This window comes from Pimephales promelas, chromosome 10 (genome assembly GCF_988280905.1).
Source record: "Pimephales promelas chromosome 10, fPimPro1.hap1.1, whole genome shotgun sequence".
NCBI classification, from domain to species: domain Eukaryota; kingdom Metazoa; phylum Chordata; class Actinopteri; order Cypriniformes; family Leuciscidae; genus Pimephales; species Pimephales promelas.
This window is the reverse complement of record NC_142778.1, coordinates 11,521,102-11,541,133: the sequence shown is the minus strand read 5'-3', so window position 1 is coordinate 11,541,133 and position 20,032 is coordinate 11,521,102. Positions and strand designations below refer to the sequence as shown.

At 38.0% G+C, this 20,032-nt stretch overlaps 1 protein-coding gene across 2 annotated transcripts in view; it reads left to right on the top strand.

The window, feature by feature from the left end:
- The window catches only part of LOC120485948 (uncharacterized), a 51,325-nt gene that overhangs the window by 11,904 nt on the left and 19,389 nt on the right, over positions 1-20,032 (top strand). For both annotated transcript variants that reach the window (XM_089135397.1, XM_089135396.1), the window contains exons 6-11: positions 83-209; positions 2,943-3,034; positions 3,226-3,376; positions 7,906-8,003; positions 13,018-13,126; positions 17,160-17,293. In XM_089135397.1, the coding sequence (XP_088991523.1) occupies positions 83-209; positions 2,943-3,034; positions 3,226-3,376; positions 7,906-8,003; positions 13,018-13,126; positions 17,160-17,293 (711 nt within the window). The remainder of the gene's footprint in view (positions 1-82; positions 210-2,942; positions 3,035-3,225; positions 3,377-7,905; positions 8,004-13,017; positions 13,127-17,159; positions 17,294-20,032) is intronic.

Below are 20,032 nucleotides of genomic sequence, written 5' to 3'. Positions count from 1 at the left end.
GTAAGAATATTGCATTTTTCGTCAGATTTGCATGTAAATACTCGGCTAAATTTAATTATCTTCTTTCTGTTTTTGATTTCAGTCTGGAGTATCTCATGATGTGTCCCCTGACATCACATCCTTACATGGTCGCATTACTGAATTACAAGAGGAGAGAGAGGAAATGCTCAGCAAACTGGAGCTGTATGAAGATATGAAGGCAAAAAATGGTATAAATAAGTGGAAGCAGTGTTTCAGTGTTTCAGCTAGTATTATAGACCAACAATTAAAATATCAGGTATATTATTGTTTTTACTGATTTATGGGATGGGACTCTATGTGTCAATTGGATATGTATAACCCCATTTGCAGGAAAGTTCCTGAAAAAAAAAAAAAATCAACTCTATGCAAAGTGACCCACATTTGGTTTTTAACCCCTGAAAATTTTTCAATTCAACAATTTATTGTTGGAGCTACATTCAGATTCCGATACTTCTGGGACTGAACCAAAACACAAAACTTATTTTCACCCCAAGTTTGAGCTGTTATCATTGCCATATAATGTAATGTAGATTGCCAAAGGAAACGGGTTTTATTAATAAACCATCTTTATACACACTCACCGGCCACTTTATTAGGTACACCTGTCCAACTGCTCGTTAACACTTAATTTCTAAGCAGCCAATCACATGGCGGCAACTCAGTGCATTTAGGCATGTAGACATGGTCAAGACAATCTCCTGCAGTTCAAACCGAGCATCAGTATGGGGAAGAAAGGTGATTTGAGTGACTTTGAACGTGGCATGATTGTTGGTGCCAGAAGGGCTGGTCTGAGTATTTCAGAAACTGCTAATCTACTGGGATTTTCACGCACAACCATCTCTAGGGTTTACAGAGAATGGTCCGAAAAAGAAAAAAACATCCAGTGAGCGGCAGTTCTGTGGGCGGAAATGCCTTGTTGATGCCAGAGGTCAGAGGAGAATGGCCAGACTGGTTCGAGCTGATAGAAGGGCAACAGTGACTCAAATAACCACCCGTTACAACCAAGGTGGGCAGAAAAGCATCTCTGAACGCACAGTACGTCGAACTTTGAGGCAGATGGGCTACAGCAGCAGAAGACCACACCGGGTGCCACTCCTTTCAGCTAAGAACAGGAAATTGAGGCTACAATTTGCACAAGCTCATCGAAATTGGACAATAGAAGATTGGAAAAACGTTGCTTGGTCAAATGAGTCTCGATTTCTGCTGCGACATTCAGATGGTAGGGTCAGAATTTGGCGTCTACAACATGAAAGCATGGATCCATCCTGCCTTGTACCAACGGTTCAGGCTGGTGGTGGTGGTGTCATGGTGTGGGGAATATTTTCTTGGCACTCTTTGGGCCCCTTGGTACCAATTGAGCATCGTTGCAACGCCACAGCCTACCTGAGTATTGTTGCTGACCATGTCCATCCCTTTATGACCACAATGTACCCAACTTCTGATGGCTACTTTCAGCAGGATAATGCGCCATGTCATAAAGCTGGAATCATCTCAGACTGGTTTCTTGAACATGACAATGAGTTCCCTGTACTCAAATGGCCTCCACAGTTACCAGATCTCAATCCAATAGAGCATCTTTGGGATGTGGTGGAACGGGAGATTCGCATCATGGATGTGCAGCCGACAAATCTGCGGCAACTGTGTGATGCCATCATGTCAATATGGACCAAACTCCCTGAGGAATGCTTCCAGCACCTTGTTGAATCTATGCCACGAAGAATTGAGGCAGTTCTGAAGGCAAAAGGGGGTCCAACCCGTTACTAGCATGGGGTACCTAATAAAATGGCCGGTGAGTGTATATATGAACTATATATAGAATGAACTTACTGCTAGGAAGAATTAAGTACTCAATAAATATTGATCCATGGGATTTAATATTTCATCTTTCATTTAAAAATATGAACATAACTTTTAGCTAGGGAGTTTGCTGATATTTGGTTGTTACTATTTATTTTTATTTAACTACATTTGGGTTAAAAACTTCTTCAAAACCAGCATGATCTAATAAAATGCTTCAATGATAAAGAGTTTTGACAGAAAGAACATTTTGGTGGATCTTCTCCTAGTATTAAAATCATGTGTGTCATCCTGGTATGGCCTATTCTGCAATGGGTATAAACAATCTGGTCCCATCGGTTTGAGATTTGATAGAAACGTCTTCCAACATTGGGGCTGATTTCATGAAGTTTGTTCGTAGTTAGTCTCAGCCTCAGACGTCACGCCCACGGAACGTTGGCTAAACGTCTGATGCATATGGTACACTTAACTGGAAACACTTCAGGAATGTCGAAGTCGTCATCTGATTGGTTGAATTTTATCGGATTTCTGGGGGGCGTCAGTGTCGCGTTTATTTTCGGTCCGCCGGGAAAAAAACGCAGATTTGTGATTGCGGAAAAAAAAACTGTTGTGTTTATATGAGTGACCTATGTGAGTTACAATGAGCATTAATCAAGATCAGCTAAACGTAGTTGTATGTCCCCTCCTATCTATTATTGAAGATCAACGCGGAGCGTTGTTAACGAGCGCCTCCGGTAACTGCTGCTGACTGCTGACTGACTTGTTGCACGCCGGTCTGTTGTTGTGGGGACATTTACACGCCCCGAAACGTGACGCTGAATGAAACGAACTGTAATTGGTTGTTTGACATGTCGGTCAAACGGCCTTATGGGCGGGCCTTGGCCAAAGAAAGCTGCTATGAATTCCAGACCTTCAGCCGTCAGTCTGAAGGTCTGGCTACGCGAGACTAGTTCGTAGTATATAAATTGGTTGATGCATTAAGTGACTTTTTTTTTGGAATTAAAAAATCTACAAACATGTTTGTCAAAAAGGAACATCACTTTCAAATTTGAAACATTCCATGTAAAATCCTGATAGTTTTACCATAAATGTTTCTTGCGATGAAGATTTTATTGTATTGACAGATGAACTGCAGAAACAGCTTATGGAATATAAGGAACAACAGAGGAAGATGCAGGCCGACCTTGAACAGGTGACCAAGAGGGCAGCATCACAGGCAATGATTTATTTATTTTACTTTTATGACTTTATTATAAAAGCAATGATTGTCAGGGATGGCCATTTCCAGTTTTATGTGGCATTTGTCACTAGAGTGTTCAAAAGTTAACAATAGTATTTAACTAGCCTCACTAGTCATGTGAAGTGGGTTGAATTGTGTATACAGTATATGTATATTTCTAATAACAGGGGAGTGAGACCTGCAGCATGGATGATGTGCAGGTGATGGAGTGGCAAGAAATGGTTACCATGGTGACGGAGGCAGAGAGGGTTCGAGATCAGGGTCACGAGAAGAACGCCATGTCCTTCAGAATAAGCCACATCGAGGAGGAGAGAGAGGGTGAGGATGCATATGCTATACATTCACAACAAGTGTTTCAAAAAGACCAATCATAGATTCTACCTAAAATGTAATGACAGCTGTTAGGTAGACAAAGCAGAATTGTGACATAATAGTCCCCGGGTGCATGTCTACACGGTCAAGTGTTGCAGGGTATACCAGTGACATTTTCTTAGCTATATTAATATATCACAATGCTTTTTAGGTAGTACGACTAAAATAGTATTTTCTTGTAAAACAGCCCTCGGTTGCTTGGACAGCCCTTTATTGTGTGTTTTAAGCGAATCTCAGTGGCTATGATGCCTCTCTTGTCTGTTGTACAGTGAACCACTTTGAGACATCTGAAACAAGAGTGAAAACCCACCAAGGGTCCAACTTCTTGACAGTTTTTGTATAAACACAAGCACATTAACATGTACTGTAATTGACTGTGCTTACAGTACTGTGCTGTACTTGCGCGTCTAGTGTCCTTGCTTCTTTGGCGAGCAGCAGAAGACCACACATTTAAAAGATGCGTTTCTGCATTGTGTTGTTTATTATTTTGCTATTGCAAACATAACTTTGATTTAAATGAACGTTTTGGTGGAGCAGTTTTCATTAAATTGAAACTGTAATTCATTCAAGTTTTCATTAGTGATTTCATATAAATTTGACACCTGATTGCTTTTGCTCTGGTGTGTCTGTTTTATTGGCAAACTCAGACATCCCACCTCTCCCGGAAGGTTTCTGGAGTCTCTCGCATATTGATAGCGGCTTCCTGAAGGACACATACAGTATTATATGCAATATCCCAGAAATCGAGCGAGTGAGGGAAAGCCACCTGGTATTAAGATGTGTTAAGTGGTCAGCCAAGGCGCATTACCATTACTCCTGCCTGGTAGTATCACGTGTTTTGAATGCCTCTTGCGTTCAGATTTTGAGGGGTTGTTGTGCCATCATACCATTTGTTTATTTATCCATTTTTTAAGAGGTTCTGTTGTCCTTACTTGCTATGAATTGTGAAAGAAGATAAACCCTTTACAAAAATTTTGGGTTTCTTACACCTGTTTTCACACTGGAAGCGTAAGCAGAATGCAAAGCCGAAGCAGCTTGTTCCCATTGTGCTTTCAGACTAGCATCATTTCTAGCGTGCAGCCAAAACTTTAGCTGATGCTTTAGTCCTCCAATCATTGTCAGCCTATAATGTTCTTTTGTTTATAATCGCAGCATTCGCTGCTGTGATATGACAATGTTCCCTCCTACTACTGTACGTACTTATGCCATATAATGATACAATATAACATGTTAAAATAAATAATTTTATATAAATGTAGTGTATAAACTGTGTGTAGTAGTTTGACATAAATTAGTTTGACATAAATTTGTTTTAGCATGTTTATAAGCTATAATTTAAAGGGTTAGTTCACCCAAAAATGAAAATTCTGTCAGTATTTACTCACCCTCATGTTGTTCCAACCCCGTAAGACTTTCGTTCATCTTCGGAACACAAATTAAGATATTTAAGATATTAAGATCGTTCCTGCATACAGTCCATAGGCTTCTTGAGGGACTGGCTCTTGCTGTCCTCGAAAAGTCATTAAAGACATCGTTAAAATAGTCCAAGTGACTACAGGGGCTCAATCTTAAGTTTATCAAACGACGAGAACACTTTTGTGTGCAAAAAAACAACAAAAATAACGACTTTATTTCAACTATTCACTTCCTTCTCCATGAGCCTGTAAGTCAGTTAACGTAGTGTGATTGCGTAGAGCTACGTCACACGTAGGCTCACTATTGGCCGACGCTGGTCATGTGTGTGTGATGCGTGTGACGTACAATAACAGAAGCTTACGCTATTAAACTAGTAACCTGACTCGCGCAGAGGGAGAAATAAACGAATAGTTGAAATAAAGTCGTTATTTTTGTTGTTTTTTTGCAAAATATTTTTTTTTAAATATCTTAATTTGTGTTCCGAAGATGAATGAAGGTCTTACGAGGTTGGAACAACATGAGGGTGAGTAAATACTGACAGAATTTTCATTTTTGGGTGAACTAACCCTTTAAATTGGTTGAACATACTTACATTTACACGCTGATTAAAGTCATATTGGGACTACGTGAAACACAATAGACCTAACTTATATTCTTCTATGTAAAAATTCTAATTTTTTCATGTCAGTCATGAATAATACAGTGTTGCTTTAACTGAGCGTGAGCTGAGCACCAAAAATAGATTCTGCACGGCACTGCCGCTTCTACACGCGTCTAGTGTGAAATGAGCCTTACTGACATGGTGGCATGCTTAATGAGTTTCAAAATGTTTTTTTGATTACATTTGTTTTGTAACACTTCTCTCCCACCTATTGGCCCTGAGACCCTCCTCCTCCCCATCTCTGCCTCTGTTCCTGCTCTGCATGATGGGTGCAGCCACTGAGAACAGTTTCCCATCAGTTTTGTGCATGCAGGTTTCATTGCCTCCATCGGTCGCCCCTGTCTGTACTACCAGCAGTTTTCTGCAACTTTTCCTTCTCTAAGGAAACTCTGGCAGTACAGACGAGGCTGGCTCATGGGGTCCTGTCCTTCATCTGTCATTTTGTCTTCCTTTTTTTTTATTCTCTTTTTCCAATTACCTGACTTCAATCTCTGCAAAAGACTGCTATAAAATGAACCGTTAGAAACTGTTTACGTGATGTTGTAAAGTTCAGGCTTTCGACCGTTTAAATTCTGTAGTCATTTACTCACCCTCATGTCAGTCGGAACCTGTATGTGCATCTTTCTTTATGTGGATCACGTGAAAAAAGAAGATTTTTAAGCCCAATTTATACTTCTGTGTCAAACTCACGTCGTAGCTACATCGTAGGTTGTGTGTAGCACGCGTACCCAGTGGCGTACACTGCTCCAAAAAATGAACAACGTCAAATTTACATGGACACAAGTGCTGTGATTGGTCTGCTCCCTCTGCATGTGTAATTGCACGTCATTGCGGACTACAACACAGGAGTATAAATGAAAACCAACTCCTAGACTACGGCGTAGGTCTGACGCTGAAGTATAAATCAGCCTTTAGGCCTCACTGGATTTTGTATCACTGTATGTATGCAAGTATGTATGTATGCATGTATATATTTATTTTGTTCATACAGTTACACTTAGTACGGTCTTTTTTTGTGAACACCTTTCATGGAAAATATATCATACAGGTTTGGAACAACATGGAGATGAGTAAATGATGATTTTTTTCCTTCAGACAATTCAGTGGGGTCCAGTTTTGTTGTTTATATGTATTTGTTTTGCCCTCTTATTGTATGTTGGTTTTAAACCTGGTGATATGTATTTTCCACTAACTGAAACACAAATTCTTTTCCCACAAATTCTTGAATTCCACAAATTCTTTATAATTCTGAATTTTGGAAATATTTTGGGGAAAATTGCAACTTGAGGTTTCCATAGAAAAGTCATTTGATGTCATCAAACAACACTGCATTTTGCCAGATGTTATTGGTGCATTCAGTGTGAACTAAGATTATGCAGTTAAAGGGATACTCCACTTTTTTTGGAAATAGGCTCATTTTACCACTCCCCCAGTTAAACAGTAGGGTTTTACCGTTTTTGAATGTACTCAACCGATTTTTTGATATTTAGAGGAATATCAGTAACCAGACAGTTTCTGGTCTCATTGACTTCCATAGTATATTTTTTTCCTACTATGGAAGTCAATGAGACCAGAAACTGTCTGGTTACTGATATTCTTCTAAATATCAGAAAATCGGCTGAATGGATTTGAAAACGGTAAAACTCAACTGTTTAACTTTGGGGGAGTTGTAAAATGAGCCTATTTCCAAAAAAAGTGGAGTATCCCTTTAAGTATGCAGAAAAGTAGTGTTTTCTCTCAGAATTGCTCACAGGCTTCTACGGATGTTTTAAGTGGGTAAAGACTTCAAGTGTTGGCTGCCATCCTCAGGGAATGAGAACAGCAGCACAGCCAGCTCCTCTAGAAAGTTTCCCAGCTGACATGAAGGGCGATAAATGTGGATACAATATGGAGTTTTACAGGAACTATGACAGTAACAGCATGAAACTCAAAAGAATTATTGTTGTATAGAGAAGAGTAAAGTTGAGTATTTCTATCTGTTGGAAATGAAAAGAGCCAGTACCCCCACCTTTCCCAACTTGACAGGGAGTGTGAGAGAAAGAGAAGTATCGCTTCAGGTGATTTTGTCCACATATTGCTGTGACTGAGACGAGTTGTTATAATTTCTTAAAAATATATTCAAAAGCATGTTTATCATGGTAATTTGCACTTTAATTATTATGATGGCTTTGAATGAACTTCTCCTCCATAGTCATGCCTTGAATGAAAACCGAATTTGCAATGCGTGCTCCTTCCTGCTACTTTCCGTCCCTTTACCACTCTCTGATCTGCACTAGAATTGCCTGGCTGTCTCTCCTCAACCCTGATTTGCCCTTAAATATATTTGATCCATTACCTTTGTCTTGTGGCACAAAACTGATTGAGGATGACTGGTTGTTTCCTGGCTGCTCCGATCCAGCATTAGCCAATCGGCAACAGGAAGTGGAGGAGGAGTTGGCCCAGGCCCATGGACTGAAAAGCAGGAAGCCTAAATATTTCACCCCACGCAACCTGCAGGTATGAACTAAAGTTACTACATACATTACATACAGATGAGTGACACATTAAAGGAAAATGTGTAGTCGCCAGATTGACGCCGTCACTTTGGTATTGATTCCAAAAGTACCTGGATCCCTCCTACTGCAGGGCCAGGGATGGAACACCATTCTTCCAAAAAAATTTGAACGACTGTTTTGATGATTGTGGCAGTGAGTGATTTCTGCCAGTCCAAAAGGTGTTTGGAGTTGGTTTGTGATCCTGGTGACCGCAAAGGCATTGCATGTTTTGCATCATTTTTATACTTGTATAGTTTATTACTTAAACATAATAAGTCCTTTTCCACTATAAAGTTCATGCACATTCAATGAGGGTGGGCTTTCTAATTTTGTTTTGGACAATGAGGAGCTTTTGAGTCAAAAAAAATGGAGAACCACGCTGGGACAAGTGGACCCAGAACATGCCAGCAGTATGTCCCCCCTACACACACAAACACACAGCCATGGGTTCCCTCAAATTTAACTTTAATTTGTCACCCATCTGCATTTAGTCTTTTTACATTTTTTGCTTTTTTGCAAAGTTGTAGTTTAGCAAAACATGGCCTTGGCCTTTTCATTTCAAACTTGTATGACTTTTTCCCAATGAACAGAAAGTAGATGCTTTGAAGAATATTAATACTGCTTTTTCCCATAAACAGTAATATTATCATACAGTTACCAGGCTCTGAAAAGTAAAAAAAAATATAGGACTATAAAAGTAGTCCATATTGATTTGTGTGAAATAAGTATCTTCTGACAACATATGATTTAAGACATTGTTCACTGAAACCGTTTCCCTTTCTCAAATGTCATTCACATACAGTGTGCGTTACTGTCAGGGTTGTCAGTGTAGCCAAAGGTTATTACTAAGGGGTGTGCATTGGAGACAATATCTGTATCTGTAACAAATGCAAAATAATTTTTATCTGCATTTGTATTCGTTTAAAATACAGAAGTGGGCTCGGCTTTAACCAGAAGTTTGTGAAAATTATACTAGAATCCTGTTTTAAATGTAATTCTGTTTCATTCATAGTTTTCATTTAACAAATATACCTTGTATAACTCATAAAATATTTTATTTCAATTCTAATATTTTACTTCTAATCGTCTGAGCTGATTACCTCGTAGGCAGTGCTCTGACATTTAACTTAACCGAGTCCACGTCCCAGCTCAGTAACCCGATAAATATTTAAATATTTAATAATAAAACAATAATACTAAATGTTAAAATATATTACAGTTATGCAATGGCCATGTCTCTTTTCAAATGTGAGTCTTATAAGTGTCTTTGTGTGATGTATTATTCTATGTACAATAGACAATAATTGTCTCCATTTTAATTGGATGGAAATACTTTCAGTCTTGTCTGGCAACTTAATAAATAAGTTTTGTGTGAATTGAACAGCTTTAAGGTTTCAGATGAAACAATACTGTTATATGGAGTTATTAGCTACAGTTCATAGATCATACAGTTACTGGAGTTAAAGTGTTGGAGCGCCTCCTATTGGCACTCCAACACTTTAAGGGCCTGGACTAATTTTACAAAATTGGTGTGCATCCTCAGAAAGTCCTTGTGTATAAAACTTTCCATAGTTTTCATCCTAAAAGTGTGTGTAAGCACACAATCTAGAATTTGCTAAATACTCTAGAAACTCAGCAAAATTCCCTTTCAAAAACCCAGTCAGCGGAAGATCTCCTCCCTGAAATAACCGAAATATATGCAGCTTACAACAACTCGTTTTACTATGCATAAGGTCATCTGCGTATCATTTGCATATCCCATACACGTGATAACATATTCAAAGGTGCAAGGCATTAAGAAAATATGAGATACAGACTATGTGCTGTCACATTACATTACTAAAAAATCATTCTGTATTCTTGCCTTGTTTTAGAATAAATAAATCAAAACTGTATAACTTTTCAAAGAAGAGTTATTCTCAATCTTTTCCACTGGCCAAATAGTATTTAATTAGTATTTCATTACTTGGTTTAAACAAATAAAATGTAATGCAATTTTGTCCATAAGGTAAAAATATATTTTAGGATGTTTATATATTTTTTAATGTTAACAGATCAGCCTTATTTTTTGCAGTGTAAATAATAAGACCCAGCCGTCACTGATTTGAAAATATTTTGCAAATAAAATGTGCATATCTTACGGTTTCCTACTGTCTGTCTATGCATGATAGGACACCAACAGCACAGCTGCATTCGGCAAAGTTTGTTATCGGACTTAATTAAACCGGCCAATGGACTATTTGAACTCCGAGCGAGTCCTTCGGTGTCTGTTGTCATTATAGTGTCTATGTTGCTAAGATGGAGACAAGTGCGCATCATTGATTTATTTCTTGCACGAAAATATTTTCTCACAGCGTGCTATTTACAACACAAATTAAAGTGGAATTATCATGTGCCAAGCACTCCTCAATGTAGTTAAAACATTAAAACACAACATGCCACAGGAAATTTAAATTAATTAAAAAATTGTTGTAATTTGGATTATAATTTCATACATTTTCAGTGTTTAACTCCATTAATGAGTGGCATATTTAATGTAAATGTGTCAGATGTAAAACCGAGTTTAAAATTGTTCTGTTTACTTCATTACTTCGTTCACTCCAGTAAAAGAGTGCATTCACCGCAGAGTGTCCGTACATATTTACGCCTAGTTTATTTTGTATAAATCCTGATATGTGCATGGAAAATTGCGTACGCACATTTCAATGCTTTTTTTTTTTTTTTGTGTACATGCAATATTTATACATCAGGCCGCTGGTGTCTATGCGTTTCAATTTTCGTTTAGATTTTTTGTCTTTCAGCAGATATACACTCACCGGCCACTTTATTAGGTACCCCATGCTAGTAACGGGTTGGACCCCCTTTTGCCTTCAGAACTGCCTCAATTCTTCGTGGCATAGATTCAACAAGGTGCTGGAAGCATTCCTCAGGGAGTTTGGTCCATATTGACATGATGGCATCACACAGTTGCCGCAGATTTGTCGGCTGCACATCCATGATGCGAATCTCCCGTTCCACCACATCCCAAAGATGCTCTATTGGATTGAGATCTGGTGACTGTGGAGGCCATTTGAGTACAGCGAACTCATTGTCATGTTCAAGAAACCAGTCTGAGATGATTCCAGCTTTATGACCTGGCGCATTATCCTGCTGAAAGTAGCCATCAGAAGTTGGGTACATTGTGGTCATAAAGGGATGGACATGGTCAGCAACAATACTCCGGTAGGCTGTGGCGTTGCAACGATGCTCAATTGGTACCAAGGGGCCCAAAGAGTGCCAAGAAAATATTCCCCACACCATGACACCACCACCACCAGCCTGAACCGTTGATACAAGGCAGGATGGATCCATGCTTTCATGTTGTAGACGCCAAATTCTGACCCTACCATCCGAATGTCGCAGCAGAAATCGAGACTCATCAGACCAGGCAACGTTTTTCCAATCATCTATTGTCCAATTTCGATGAGCTTGTGCAAATTGTAGCCTCAGTTTCCTGTTCTTAGCTGAAAGGAGTGGCACCCGGTGTGGTCTTCTGCTGCTGTAGCCCATCTGCCTCAAAGTTCGACGTACTGTGCGTTCAGAGATGCTCTTCTGCCCACCTTGGTTGTAACGGGTGGTTATTTGAGTCACTGTTGCCCTTCTATCAGCTCGAACCAGTCTGGCCATTCTCCTCTGACCTCTGGCATCAACAAGGCATTTCCGCCCACAGAACTGCCGCTCACTGGATGTTTTTTTCTTTTTCGGACCATTCTCTGTAAACCCTAGAGATGGTTGTGCGTGAAAATCCCAGTAGATTAGCAGTTTCTGAAATACTCAGACCAGCCCTTCTGGCACCAACAATCATGCCACGTTCAAAGTCACTCAAATCACCTTTCTTCCCCATACTGATGCTCGGTTTGAACTGCAGGAGATTGTCTTGACCATGTCTACATGCCTAAATGCACTGAGTTGCCGCCATGTGATTGGCTGCTTAGAAATTAAGTGTTAACGAGCAGTTGGACAGGTGTACCTAATAAAGTGGCCGGTGAGTGTAAGTCATCTCATAAAAACTGGTGTTGCCTGACCAATTAATTAACTTATATCTTTACAATACTTTGATGAATCAAAATTCTTGTGGCAAATTTTTGTCAAGAGATTATGGGGATCATGCTGAAACCATGAATTATAATTTCTTAAAATAATCCTGTTTATCGTGGTAATTTGCACTCTAGTTATCATGATGGCTTTGAGTGAACTTCTAGTCCATGTCATTCCTTGAAAACCAAATTTGCAATGCATGCTCCTTCCTGCTGCTTTCCGTCCCTTTACCACTCTCTGATCTGCATTAGAATTACCTGCCTGTCTCTCCACAACTCTGATCACTGTTTCTCAATGAGACAGGGAAACATGTCATGTATCAAATCATACAAGGTATAAAGGACATATCCAGTCGTAGAAAATGTGTATGATTCAGTAACCTTAGATGATATTACCCTTGATAAAGCTCTGATTTCTGCAGGGGGGCGACACGGCTATTTGGTGTGTGTGATCATGCTGGTCTCACTTCATTCATGGAGTTAACACTCATTCACTTCACACACTCATTGCGTAGTGATTTAGAGGTTTATGTATAATTTTGTGCGATTCCCCTCACCTGTTATCCAGCATATTTGTCATAATTATTTTTGATGCCATTATCCGTGCCTTTACACATAATGTATTTGGCAACCGGCACATCCCTATTATTATTATTATTTATTTTTATTTTTTTAAATGTCTTTTAACCAATCTTGAATCTCAAAGTTTGAAGATATGGAAGAATGAAAGAAAGCCATACAGGTTTGGAAGGACTTGAGGGTGAGTATAAATGATGACACGAATGGCTCTCCTGTTAAATTTGTAGATTTTTCCCCCACTCACGTAGAAGTAATTACGGTATTTGTTAATTTCAAAGAGGTGGTTGTAAAAAAATGTTTTTGTTTTTTTTCTTTCTACAGGAAGACTTGGAATTTCATAATAGGCAAGACCCGATAGGTCCCAGTGATTGCGATGTGAATGGAGAGAATATGGGTGGATGGTGGCCACAGCACAGTGCTGCAGATACAGGTGTGAAACTCACTAGACACTGTCTTCCTCTTTTTACCTCAGGGCACCAGATAATGAATTTCACATTGACATTATAAGAATGATTGTCCAAGTGGATCATATTAAATTACTTTTGGAGGGATTTGCCTTCTTTCATTAACCATTTTTTCATTCCAAACAATGGTAACACTTTAAAATAAGGTTAATTTGTTAACATTAGTTAATGCATTAACTTACATGAACTAACCTTGAGCTATATATGTATTACTGTATTTGTTCATCTTTAACGTTAGTGAATAAAAATACAGCAGTTCATGTTAGTTCACAGTGCATTGACTAATGTTAACTAATTAAACTCTTGATTTTAATAATGTATTAGTAAATGTTGAAATTAACATTAACAAAGATTAGTAAATGCTGTAGAAGTGCATTTCATTAATAGTTCAAGTTAACTAATGAACCTTATTGTGAAGTGTTACCCAAACAAATAACTTATTATTTATTACCTCACATTAGATATACAATGTCTAATGCAAATTAGAAAATACACACTTTTTTTTATTTATTTATTTATTTATTTTTTTTACACCAATTCAAATCAGTGGTTCTGAAACTTAAAAAAAAAAAGCTAAAATATTTAATCTGGTGTTTCTGCTGTAATTATTACAACATCATTAATGTTTTTATTAACAGGGATTTGGATTGTTGTTGATGTATTATATTAATCACGATTCTGTGTTAAGACCATGACACACTAAACCGATTTCAAAGAACTAGTGGAGACAAAAGCCTACTGTGTTGTCGTCTCTCATCTCTTGTATCTGGATCAAAAAGTTGCGCTTTAACACATTGCATAGTCTACAGCCAACGGCCAACTAGCACATACCGGTACTTTCTGTGCCTACATGAGAGGAAATAACTGTCTAAACCAGCAGCTGGCAGTATTCTTTCAAAAAGTGAAACTGAAGCTGCATATTTACAAACCGTACACAAATCAGCGTTTTTATGTTAAGCGCTCACAGAACAGATGAGTTTTCAGTTGTCTTTTGAATGCTGACAGGCAGGGCCGTGCACAGACATTTTAAGGGGCAGTGGCCTTAGCCAAAAAAAGGGGCACTAAGGGGGTGGTTGCTTGTTAACACAAATTATTCAGTTATTGTTACAGTTTTACATATTTTTTTTTTACATTATTGTTAGAGTATTTTCCTTTTACAGCAAAAAAAAAAGGATGGGGGGGGGGTGTACTTAGGCTATTATTTGTATTAGATCGAGAGAGTACAATAATTTGATTAGAAAAGCAGCTAATTCTAAGAATGTGGATATGTTGTACAAGTTGTTAGCACTAGTAGAAGACCAAGAGCAAAACATTACCGACATAAATGCACAAAAACAAACAAAAAAATAATGAATAATTTCGCAGATTCAACCACTGTCTATTATGGAAGCTAGTTTCCGCCACTGAATAAAAATAAAAAAAATAAATAATTGCGGCTTTTTATCTTAAAATTGTGAGATATGAAGTCAGAATTGTGAGAAATAAAGTCAGAATTGCGTGATATAAAGCCAGATTTGCGTGATATAAAGTCAGAATTGCGAGATATAAAGTCAGAATTGCGTGATATAAAGCCAGAATTGCGAGATATAAAGTCAGAATTGTGAGAAATAAAGTCAGAATTGCGTGATATAAAGCCAGATTTGCGTGATATAAAGTCAGAATTGCGAGATATAAAGTCAGAATTGCGTGATATAAAGCCAGAATTGCGAGATATAAAGCCAGAATTGCGTGATATAAAGTCAGAATTGCGTGTTATAAAATCGCAATTCTGAGAAAAAAAAAACAGAATTGCGACTTTTTTCTTACAATTGCTAGTTTACATCTCACAATTCTGACTTTATAACACATAATTGCGAGTTTATATGTCGAATTTCTTACATATTTTCATATTTCATATTTATTTGTATTAGATCGAGAGAGTACAATAATTTGATTAGAAAAGCAGCTAATTCTAAGAATGTGGATATGTTGTACAAGTTGTTAGCACTAGTAGAAGACCAAGAGCAAAACATTACCGACATAAATGCACAAAAACAAACAAAAAAATAATGAATAATTTCGCAGATTCAACCACTGTCTATTATGGAAGCTAGTTTCCGCCACTGAATAAAAATAAAAAAAATAAATAATTGCGGCTTTTTATCTTAAAATTGTGAGATATGAAGTCAGAATTGTGAGAAATAAAGTCAGAATTGCTTGATATAAAGCCAGATTTGCGTGATATAAAGTCAGAATTGCGAGATATAAAGTCAAAATTGCGTGATATAAAGCCAGAATTGCGAGATATAAAGTCAGAATTGTGAGAAATAAAGTCAGAATTGCGTGATATAAAGCCAGATTTGCGTGATATAAAGTCAGAATTGCGAGATATAAAGTCAGAATTGCGTGATATAAAGCCAGAATTGCGAGATATAAAGTCAGAATTGCGAGATATAAAGCCAGAATTGCGTGATATAAAGTCAGAATTGCGTGTTATAAAATAGCAATTCTGAGAAAAAAAAACAGAATTGCGACTTTTTTCTTACAATTGCTAGTTTACATCTCACAATTCTGACTTTATAACACATAATTGCGAGTTTATATGTCGAATTTCTTACATCTTTTCTCAGAATTGTAAGATATACACTCGCAATTGCGAGTCTCAAGCCAATTCTAAGGGGAAAAAAATACTAACTTTTTCCCCTCAGAATAGTTTATATCTCGCAATTCTGACTTTATAACACGCAATTGTGACTTTATATCACGCAAATCTGACTTCATAATCTCGCAAGAGATGAAAAACTCGCAATTGAGATGTAAACTCGCAATTGTGAGAATAAAAGTCAGAATTGTGAGATAAAAAGTTGCAATTGCCTTTTTTATTTTTCATTCTGTGGTGGAAACAAGCTTCCATGGTCTTGCATAGCCTACCTGTTAATGCAACAGCTTTCGTGAACTGTCGTATTCACTCAGTTTCAAGAGAGGGCCGCAGAGTACGCTGCGGAGTGCGGACTGCGGAGCGAGCGGGAAAACCTGGAGCGGATTAGCGGAATCAACGGAATGCTTTGAGCAAAGCGAAGCAGGTGGGCTGCGTGGGCAGGAGGGGCACCTCAGTCGATGAGGGCAGAGGGGCAGTGGCTCTAGCCACCGGGCCACCCCCCGTGCACGGCCCTGCTGACAGGGATTCTGCATTTCGGATGAGGGTGGGCAGATCATTCCACCAGCATGGTACCGTGAATGAGAATGTTCTGGAGAGTGATTTTGAGGCTCTCTGTGATGGTACCATGAGCCGTCGCTCATTGACTGATCGTAGGCTTCTGCTAGGGATGTAGACTTGTAGTAATGAGTCCTGATCCTCTGGTCAATCTGTAAGCAAGTGTCAACGCCTTGAACTTGATGCGAGCAGCGAGTGGCAGCCAGTGCAGAGAGATGAACAGAGGAGTGACGTGGGCCCTTTTGGGCTCGTTGAAGACCAGACGAGCTGCAGCATTCTAGATTATTTGTTGAGGTTTAGTTGCACATGATGGAAGTCCAGCCAGAAGAGCACTGCAGTAATCAAGCCTAGAAATGACTAGGGCCTGGACAAGAAGTTGGCCATAGCCATGTCATTATGAAAACATTTGCGTAATTGGAATGCTAAGTTAAGATTATGTAAAATAAGAAGAGCCTTTTGCGTGTCCTGTCTTGATTAAGTCCTTTACTTTTCCATCAGTTTTGTTTTCTTCTCAGAGTGATATCTCTCTATCTTTTCATTTTTGGTCAGCATCTTTGCTGGTGATGTGCGTTTTTGTTTTTGTGTTTGTTAAATATATTACTCAACACAAAATAAAGTATGATTGGTGAAAGAACTAATGTAAAACATATCAATACATTCATGTTATGTTCAGTAAAGTTAAGTGAATTCTGGCTTACAACAATGTCTCTTTATTGACTTGGACAAACACTACAACAGTTCACTTTATTTGGCATTATTCATGTAGATGAACTGTTTGTTTTTTGTTTGTTTTTTCACTTGTTTAGATGGTTTGAGGTCTGTTGTCGAGGAGCTTGAACTGGAGAGAAACCAACTACAGGAGCAGATTTTGGTCCTTGAGAAACAATGTGGAGATCTAGAGGACCGTCTGCAACTTCAGGCTCGCATTGAATTACTACAGGTACACCGAAACTGTTTGGACTGCACGTATTAGGCACTATCATAATACTGTATGTGTCAGCAATTACACTGCTTGCCAACTGACCTTTTGCTAAGCCCGCTTTCTCGGTTACTGCTGCTGTAAATCATGCAGAGAGAAATTACTGGATTGAAATACCTTAAAAATAATTAAATAAAGTGGAAATGAATCATGCCTAGTCACTTTATTTAACTTCTTATAATCCGTGCAGAAGCGATACGTCCCATCTGATACGTCCCATCTGAAGAAAAGTGTAATCATGATAATTTATTCCAAAAATCAGTACCAAAATTGTCCAAACGAAGATGTGTGCTCTGTTGATATACAGTAGTTTTGTTTGAGGTATAATTTAGAAAAGTGGTTCCCTAACTTTTTAGTGATGTACCCCCTAAGGCATTTGACATTCTTCTGTGTACCCCCTCTCTTTCACTTAGACTGCAGTCACAGCTTTTCCATTAAAGGGTTAGTTCACCCAAAAATGAAAATTCTGTCAGTATTTACTCACCCTCATGTTGTTCCAAACCTCTATGTGTTTATTTGTTCTGCTGAACACCAAGGAAGATATTTGGAAGAATGTTTTAATCAAACAGATCTCATTCCCCATTGACTAAACAGAATAAGATCTGTTTGATTCTTCCAAATATCTTCTTTTGTGTTTATCAGAACAAATAAACACATAGAGGTTTGAAACAACATGAGGGTGAGTAAATACTGACAGAATTTTCATTTTTGGGTGAACTAACCCTTTAAGGCAGTGGTTCTCAAAATGGGGTACATGAGGTGACAGAGGGGGTACATGAGCAAAATGCTGAGTTTTGGCCTTTATTTAGTTTTAACCCACCTTGATAACATTAAAACTGAGCATGTATTTCTAGTTGGTAAAATGCAGTAAATGCATGACATCCAGTCAAATTACCTCAGCAAATCGCGGTACATTACTGCCGGTCTCAACAATGTACCTTTGTAAAAGTGGGAATTAAGCACTTACTAGCATGAAGATCAAAAATAGACTGTGCATAGAGATTAATTTAAGATACCCTGAAAACATACTCTGTGTGAGTTCTTGTTTTTAATATTGATCATACATTATATGAGCAAGAATGCAACTTTTCACCCAATTGCAAATGTAAAATTGATTCTTTTAAAGAAAAATTGAAAATGTAAAGATAAAATTGAAATGGAAAATTGAACCGTTTTCGCAAACGAAGCGGTAATGTTAAGCAATGATCAATTTAAAGAGTATTGTCAGTATTTTTTGCTAATTTTGCAACAAAATAATAGTTCCAACGAGAGTGTGTAGTTCAAAATAGTTCATCTTTGGCTTTGAATGAATCGTGAATCAATGTTCATTTGTTACACTTTTTTCAACAACAACAGCTCGTACTATGGTTAATATGTCTCTATGCCAATTCTATGTCATTACACATGCGCAGTACTTTCAGTTTTGTTTTTCAATCTGATCAAGTGTTTACATGTCCTCTCGATCATGTATATTGTATGAATAGGTCATTGAAACTTTGACTCTTTCGATTCGTTTAAAGCTGGAGATTCGTTCACAAAACACTGCTGTGTGTTACAGTTCTGCTGTGGCTTTCGTTGGAACTATTATTTTGTTGCAAAATAGAGCAAACAATTCTGACAATACTGTTCAAAATATACATCACTTAATATTACCCTTTTGTTTGTCAAACTGTTGTATCAAATCAATGTCATTCATTTGCAATTTTGGGAAAAATTGCGTTCTTGATATCAACATTAAAAATAACTTTTGCATCGAAGCAACATGACATCATGACTTTTTCTTGAAGCATTTTGACCTATCCGCGTGTATCCGCGTGTATTAGGGTTGCCGCGGTGAGAAAAATTTCCCACCGGTTAATCGACGTGTGACAACACCGGTAATCCCGGTGTCACTGTGGAGGGCGGGGCGGGAGGGTTAAATAGCTTTTAAATGCGTGCGCGTTATACTTTCACTTTCGAAATAAGCGTCAATTGGCAATTCAGCGTCAATTGCTTGAATGGACAAAAAAACAACTCGCTGATAATAAAACTTTTATTTATAGACAGAACTTTTATTAGCATAACGAACAAATAAAATATAGACAGAACTTTTATTAGCATAACGAACGCATAAAAATAACCACATGCATTGGCTGAAAACAGTGAAAATCGGCAAACTGTGGGACCAAACAAATAAGAACCATAAAACGTTTATTAACGAATAAGAAAATAAAATAGGCCTAAATAAATTACACAAAGTTTAAATAAGATAAAACCCATTAAAAAGAGACGAATATAAAATAAAAACTTCAAAAAGGACCTTAGCCGACATAAATGACATACTTTCTCTTTCGAAATAAGCGTCAATTGCAATTCAGCGTCAATTGCTGGAATGGACAAAAAAACAACAACGCTTTTGCAGTGCGTTTTGACACCAAATCTTCCGCCATTATCTTGCTTTTCTGTAATTTGACTCGTTCTCGTCTCCACACGTGCTAAATGGAATCCTGATTCTTGCTGATCTGTGACGTGACTGGCTCTTGGCACGCACTGCACAGTTCATTTTTAATTATAATGTATGCTCACTTCTGAACTAAATAATTGGAAATTATTATTTTTAATTAATTCAAATAAATATTTTAGCAAAAACGAAAAAAAGTCAAGACATCGCGGGGTCACGGTGGGAAAGTTATGTCACCGGTGATGGGGCTTAAAACCGGT